The sequence below is a fragment of the Phalaenopsis equestris genome, unplaced genomic scaffold (assembly GCF_001263595.1).
Source record: "Phalaenopsis equestris unplaced genomic scaffold, ASM126359v1 Scaffold198114, whole genome shotgun sequence".
In the NCBI taxonomy this organism is placed as follows: domain Eukaryota; kingdom Viridiplantae; phylum Streptophyta; class Magnoliopsida; order Asparagales; family Orchidaceae; genus Phalaenopsis; species Phalaenopsis equestris.
Window position 1 is genome coordinate 38844 of NW_018218052.1, and position 8260 is coordinate 47103.

Below are 8260 nucleotides of genomic sequence, written 5' to 3' on the forward strand. Positions count from 1 at the left end.
AACCATTATATTACTAACATGAAAAATAAAATTAACCTAAATAGGAATGCTACAATATCACAACTCAAAGAAAAATAGGAATGTCATAATATCATCACCAATGTGCATCCAAACCACACTACACCTACACATCACCATTGTCACCACCTTCACACACAATCACCTCCACACACCAACACCTCCACACCAACACAACCATACACCCATCCACACCACACTACACCTACACATCATCATTGTCACCACCTTCACACAGAATCACCTCCACACACCAATGCATCCACACCAACACCTCCACACCAACACAACCATACACCAACACCTCCACACAAACACAACCACATACCAACCATCACATCCACAACACCACCACCTCCATGCATACATCAACACTTCCTCTAACACAAACATAATCGCACACCAACCACCACCTTTGCAACACCACTACCACCACACATTCACCAACACATCCTCTAACACAAACACAACCAAACACCAATCACCACCTCCACACATCCACTAACACATCCTCTAATACAAATACAACCACACACCAACTACCACCTCGACACAAAAAGCAACATACACCACTAGCTCCACATCCACAACATTGCTATCATCAAATAAATCGCTCTCTTTCAACATTTTTTCAAATTCTTTGGCAAACGTCAAAGGTAAAAATAAAACCACACTCCATATTTTTTATTTAATGCAATTCCATAAGGGCACCCAAAACATCACTATCAACAAATCAAACACCCCTTTTCAACCATTTTTCAAATTTTTTTTCAAGCATTAAAGGTAAAGATAAAACTCCTTCCCAATTTTATCATTTGATGTGGTTACATATAGGGCACCCAAAACATTGCTATCAACAAATCAAACACCATCTTTCAGCCATTTCTCAAATTCTCACTCAAACATCTAAGGTATAGATAAAACCACATTCCATATTTTTCATTTGAGGTTACCACATAGAGGGTACCAGAAACATTACTATCAACAAATCAAGCACCCCCTCTCACCCATTTTGTAAATTCACAATCAAATACCATAGGTAATGATAGAACCCCATTCCATATCATATTTAGCAAAAAAAATCGCAAAATCCAAATTCCAAATCATAAAAGAGAAAGCCAAAAATCACAAAATCCAAATTCTCACTTCAATTGCAAATGAGAAAGCCATAAATAGCAAAATCCAAATTCTCACTTCAAACCGCAAATGAGAAAGCCACAAATAGCAAAGAGAAAGTCATTTAATCGAAAAAAATAGGAGATACCGTGGGAGGACGGAGAGCGCAATAAACAGACAGAGCCGAAGATTGGAGGGAAGAGAGAGAGGAGAGAGGCAACCCCTTGCCACCAAAGATCGGAGGGAAGATGGAGAGGATAAAGGTAACTCGTTGTCATCGAAAGAGGCGCGAGAGAAAAGCGATCGAGAGGCATGACCTAGAGGAGAAAAAACGTGAGAGAGTGGGCAGTGGTAAGAGGGGAGCGGTGAGAGGGGCAAAAGAGTAATAGGTTCGCGAAGAAACGTAGGCCACAACCCATTTTTAACATACTTGTTAAGCAACGCTACTGTGCCTCAGTTTTCAAATACCTCATCCAGCATTTTTAGAATACACCGCACCAAATAAACTGCCACAAACGGGCTGTAAGTTGCATGAGCATAATAGGTAATTGCCGATTTGACGTTATTAAACCTACTCAAGCGAAATATAATCCTGGTCAAGGAAAATAATTTCTGACATTGTAATACCCAAAGACATGGAGCTAGATTTGTCAAAACTTGCTTCCATCAACGGCTTTTCACTAATACAAACTGAGCTGCGCATATAGTAAAATATACTTGAAAAAAAAAAAAGAGTTCATTTTATATTCTCAAGTATATTTTGAGTACACCTTGTGATCCTTGGTCATCTCTGCTTCAGTTCTTTTGCAGAAGCCTAAATTCAAACTCTGCAGTACAAAACTTGTATGAGGTATCAGACAAACCTCGGATCCCAATAAAAGTCAAGAATTATCCAACGATGCACACAACACCATTTTGGCTATTTTCCATTGAAAAATGCTTCCACATAGCTTTCTAATCATCATCTGTAGATAAAACCAACAGTTAATTTGGGTCAAACAATCATAGCAAGCTATTTTAAGTGGAAAATTCTTTCATAAAAGAGACAACAATGGTGCAAACCAGAATCTACACTTTAGGCACCATGCATAATTTTATAACCAACAAACTAATTTTATTCTTAAAGAGCAGGCCCAGCATCTGCAAACCAGAATGAAATCGTGTAATCTCATTCATTTGGCAAAGTCATGCATAACATTAATCCGACATACATTAGTGGAGTTCCATGCACTGGATACAATGTTTTTATGCATAATTTTTGCACTCTCCGCAAGCTTCAGATTCACTGGTGAGGGAAAGAAGGTTTGGTCTTTCCTTAAATTCCTTATCTTGTACATCTTTTGCTAACATATGCCGCACCAAAATAGTTGTAATTATAATAATGCTAATGTGGTTTCCTAAGTTACGTTTTTAGTTTGGAGAGAGAAAAGGATGAGTCTTCCCAACCAGTGGTTCCCATTGCATCAACACTACACTTCACATAAACCAGTAACTACGGTCTATTCGTCGAGAAATATTTGCGCACGTAATACGCAAGCAAAGCTGCGTGCGCAATAACCTTCGTTTCACGGTTATTAGGGGATTATTGGGAGGTTATTGAGGTATTAATTCTAATAACCTATAACCTTAATAACCTTCCAATAACCTTCACGAGTTCTATTTCGATGTTATTCATAGGTTATTGTGGGGGTATTGTGGGGTTAATGGAGCACACACGCAGAGTTGCGTGCGTATTACGTACGTAAATATTTCCCCTATTTGTCTAGCACGTGATTTACCTTGCACCTACTTACAAACCACTATTAAGAGCCTCGATACTAAAATCAAATCATTAGATGCAGAAGCATTGAGAAAAAATGGTTTCTAAGTGGTTTAAATGCATGCAACAAAAATTACTTGTAATTAAAATGTGGTCCTAGTCCAGAGATCTCAAATATTGAACTTAAAATTATGCTTAAATAAACTATTTTCATGACTTACTGACAGCAGGATCAACATGTACAAAGAAACTGGCAGCAACAATGAGATAGCACAAGATAAGCATCAGCCCCTTGAAGTAGTTAGCAGTGCCATCCTGGAGAAGAAAAAAGAAAACAAGGAAATTGATAGGTAATGTTAGAGCTTCACAACCTTTTCAAAAATAAAATATCCTATTATATTATAACCCTATGCTCGCATCGAGAACCATTATTATTAAAAGAGATTCTAAAGTCAAATAATTAGTCAATCACCAATAAATAAGTGAAAGATATGCATGCACTTCTATCCTAGAGGACAAAAAACCTCGACAATGTAGGTCAGATTGTTCCAGCTTGCTGGGGAAAATGTATGCTAGTTAAAAGATAAATAAAACTAAAAATCATATGAAATCTTAACTGGCGGTGCAAATTAACCAAAATGGTCTTCATGTTGATATCAACTCTTATCTACTTATGCATGCATACCTGAAGCATAAAAGCAACAACAAGAACTGTGATAAAGAGAGTTGCCGTCTCAAATAGCTGAAAATTCAAATCCATCCTCTCTCCCATCATCCAGCCAATGACCACACAGAATGGAATCTACAATTATCAGTCACAAAAGTCATCAGTATTTTCCTTTTTTTTTAATAGCAGTTTCAACCAGAAACTATGTTCAGTTCCCAAGTCATTCAGTATACTAGTTGACATAAAAAAAATCTGAAAAAACCTCCCTTCATCAAAAGAGAAATTTATAATGAGAACAGGCGCATGATGATAATTAACGAGGAAAGGGAACAAAAGGAGCTAAAAAGCCTGGTGTAGATTCTTCGCTTTCAGGGAGACATCTCTTGAATCTAGGCAATTAAAATAAATAGACTCAACAAAATCTCACAAGTAAAATCCATATTATAAAATTAAGCATGATTTTAAAAAAATTAAGGCAAAGCACTTGCAACATACAATTTATTTTTTATTGTGCTTTACATTATTTCCAATTAAAGTGATCAGTCATGCATATGAAATAAAAAAACTTCCATCCCACTCTCAAAATCACACAACTACAAATAGAGCGCATTGACGCCGAAAAAAAAAATGTTGTAGATCCTTGAGGAAAATAGATGTGTTTCTCTTTAACAAGAGACAGAAAATTCCCTTTAGCCAGCCGAATACGAAACAGAGGGATAAAGAGCCTCAAATAGCGCTCGCAACATATAATCATTTCTGATGCCCTCAACTTACGATATCTAGCAGCTTAGTGATGAGTTCAAGCCTATAGAACAGGTTAATTACTTAAAAACAAAATGGTGTAAAGTAAAAAAAAAAAAAATTACAAAATGGAGAAATGAAGAAATATTGTTGAAAGATTTCAGAGTGGAACCACCCCCCAAGCAGCAAAACACCACACTCCTTAATACCAAACACTGTAAAGTAAAGGAACACTGCAAATCCAAAAAGAAAAGGGTAAAAATAATTTTCAAAGTAATACCAAAAACATTGATATTTGTGTAGATGATCCAATGGCAACGCCTAATGAAATATCCTGTAAAAAAAGAAAAGTGTCATGAAAAATGAAACAGTATTTAATTAATAGCATAAATACACTCGAGCACTAACAAGTTTATCCTTCATGGCAAACATGATGGCACTTGCATGTTCAGCAGCATTTCCAACAATAGGAAGCAAAATGACACTGATAAAAGCCACAGGCATGTTCATAGCTTCAGAAGCACCCTGTTAGAGAAACTAAGGAACCTTTAGATTTATAAGAGAACAGTTTAAATTTATTGATGACCAGTCTAATAAGCATAAACAAATTACTCCAACTAGGAGGTGGAGGGACTCTATATTAAGCTTTTTGTGAATATATAATTTGAGAACCGAGTATGTAAGAAAAAAGCTTAAATGTACAATAACTGACAGATTAAGCAAAAAATATTCAAGTCCAAAGAAATTAGGGAGGATAAGCTGCTAAGGAGACATGCATTAAAGAATACATATGCTGAGCCCATCAGCCCTGCTTCATAATAGATTTTGATAATAAAACTACACTAAGATATTTGTTGTGTTAGTTTAATTGAGATGTTTAGAAAAACAAGTTTAAGCATTAAACCCCTTAGCCAAAATATGAGAACTAAGCTTTAGGATAGAAATATTTTTTACCTTGTCAATATATGAGTCACAAGAGAAGAATCTCGAAGATCACAAGCAAACATGCTAATATGAAAAATAATTTAAAAAATTATTACCTTTTACATTTAATTAAAATTTTTTTTCAAGCTAAATTACTTTTAAAATACAGTACATAAAATTATTTTCAAGCCAAAGTATTTTTAAAAAATACAGTATAAATTGCTTAAGAAAAAAAAGCTAAATTATATTTTCCAAATATAAGCCGTAAGTTTTCACACAAAAAAAAAAAAAAAAAAAAAAAAAAAAAAAAAAAAAAACTTAGTTTAAGGGGATCCATAAGCCTTCGTGAATCTCCACATAGTTAATGGGAGGACAAACTTTTGCGTAGGCATTATTGTTATGTTAAAAATGTTTTGATTGGACCCTTGGAGAAGATGAATATTATCAAATCTCAACTAACTTTGAACGGACCTCTGAAAGCCTTTTTGCATGTCTCCATTAAGTTTAACAGGTATCCACAATGTTAACTATAGAAAATATTTTAAGAAAATGGAATCTCAATGTTATGAGAGTAATTAGTGGTATTAATGGCAGCAATTTAAAGTATTGAATAGAAGGAAACTAAGGATTTTAAAATATTAATATATTTACTAATAAAATTTGAATCTACAATCAAGTAATATAAAGAAATGACTTATCAGATTAAGGGAGGCTAATGCAACAATTGTGAAACTCTAAAAGCATTATTTTTTAACCCTAGCCACCTATTTGTCTCTCAAAAAACCTAACTTTCTAAATCCTATGTGAGAGAAAAGTGAGGAAAGACAAAAGGCTTTCTAAGTCATTAAAGCCATCTTTGACATTTTGGTTATCTACGCTCAAATTCTTCACTCACTCATAAATCCATGTGTAAGATTGGTTAGCATTCATTAATCATTTTCAATTATAACAAACTTAGTTAACATCAATATTGCTTACAATATATCAGAAAACCTCCAAAAAACAATTCAATGCCCATTTTCTAATAATCAAACAAAATATGACTATATAAGTGTAAGTAAGCGGAGTTTCCAAAAGTTACATTGTGTCAATCAAACCTGGCTAGGTGAAAAAAGGAAGGTTAGGGCATACAAATGCCAATTCATGCAAAATGTAGATAAGACGTCAACTAAACAAAATAAAAGACACCAACCAAAAGAGATACGTGGCATGCATAAAGCTAGCAATATTTGGAATTTATTAATGGCTCACTAAAAAGCAAAGAATAAGACGATCAAAGGCTTCACTTGCGACCTCCTATCTCTATTGAAGATACTCGTCAAAGTCATTTCGCCATGTTAATGGATAAGATGTGAACAGACAATGCATTTCAAAGTTGTGCCTTGCTTGTGAAAGAAGAGAGAAGATGCTTTTGATGCATCAGCTCGCTCATGGAAGAAAGCGTGAGGGATGGCTAGGGCTTGTAGGCAAACAAGCAAGAGAGACTAATTCACCTGGGCATGAGTAACATAGTTTACTTTGACATTCCGCGCATTTCATGGCACATCCTTTCATGGCTTTGTGTGTTGAGCAACATCAAACACAAATTTTAGCCTAAATTACCTTGGAGACAATTCTAACAGTGTCGGATGCATGTACAACATGAAAAAAGAAGACATTTAGAAGTGTTTGTACTTCATAGGTAACACATATTAGCAGGGAGAGAGGGAGGGAGGACATGGGAGGGAAAAAAATGAAACAAAAGAGGTGCATAGTTCATATTTATACTTCCATATTAGAACACCTTTTAATGATTATCAAAAAGGTTAGACCCAAGCAAAATACAAAAAAAAAAAACAAGTTTAAATAGCCTTATTTTTAAAATTTTTTTTTTTTTAAGTTTAAATAGCCTTATTTTTTAAAATTTTTTGAAAGAATTTTTTTTTACTCTTTTTTTTTTAAATTTTTGTAAATACTTCATTGTGTTCCCCTGAAACACCCACAAATTAATCATCCTTATTTTGAAGGCATTCAAGAACTGGAATGGCTTCGGCAAAAAAATGTAAAAGACCAAAGCATACTATATCATTTAGGTAAAGTTTGGTTGAAAGATTCTTCAGATGGAATTATAATGGTATATGGCCACTAAAATGTTCATAGTTCATACAATAACAACAACAACAAACCTTCGTCCGACTAAGTGGGGTCGGCGACATGAATCCTTTTTCTCCATTGTGTCCTATTGAGTGCCATATTTTCATTTAATTCTAAAAAATTAAGTTCATTTGTATACAACATGCCCAAGTCTTTCTAGGTCTACCTCTTTCTTTCTTAACATAAGTTGAATATAAAACATCTACTCTCCTAAGCAGATTATCAGATGGTCGACGTTTAATGTGACCAAACCATCTAAGACAACACTCTCTAAATTTGTTCGCCACTGGAGCTACACCAATCCTATCACGAATATATTCATTTCGCATTTTCTATCTAAGTGCAAAGTCACTCATCCAACTAAGCATTCTCATCTCAGCAACACTTAACTTAATTTTATGCTTCTCTTTTGAAGGCCAACATTCAGTGCGATAGAGCTTTACAGGTCTCACCACTATCTTATAAAATTTTCCTTCCAGTCTAAGCAATACTTTTCTATCACACAATAGGCTTGAAGCATTCCTCCACTTCAACCAACCAACTTGAATTATACTAATAACATCCCCATCTATATCACCATCACTTTGAACAATAGACCCGAGATATCTAAAGTGTTCACACCTTTTAATAATTTGATGACCCATAGTTACAACTCTGTCTCTAGAGTTACAACAACAACAACAACAACAACAAAGCCTTAATCCCACTACATGGAGTCGGCTACATAAATCCTTTTTCTTCATTGCGTCCTATTTAGTGTCATATTTTCATTTAGTTCTAATAAATTAAGATTATTTTTTATACAAGAAGCCCAAGTCTTTTTAGGTCTACCTCTGCCTTTCTTAACATAAGTCGAATCTAAAACATCTACTCTCCTAATTGGATCATCAGATGGTCGACGC

General features: G+C 34.7%; 1 protein-coding gene across 2 annotated transcripts in view; it reads right to left on the reverse strand.

The window, feature by feature from the left end:
- Positions 1-1962: 1962 nt before the first annotated feature.
- Positions 1963-8260, reverse strand: part of LOC110035555 (vacuolar cation/proton exchanger 3-like) — a 23903-nt gene continuing 17605 nt past the window's right edge. For both annotated transcript variants that reach the window (XM_020739802.1, XM_020739801.1), the window contains exons 8-12: positions 4710-4826; positions 4582-4635; positions 3579-3695; positions 3115-3208; positions 1963-2099 (exon numbers count right to left, since the gene is read on the reverse strand). In XM_020739802.1, the coding sequence (XP_020595461.1) occupies positions 2089-2099; positions 3115-3208; positions 3579-3695; positions 4582-4635; positions 4710-4826 (393 nt within the window). In that variant the 3' untranslated portion in view covers positions 1963-2088. The remainder of the gene's footprint in view (positions 2100-3114; positions 3209-3578; positions 3696-4581; positions 4636-4709; positions 4827-8260) is intronic.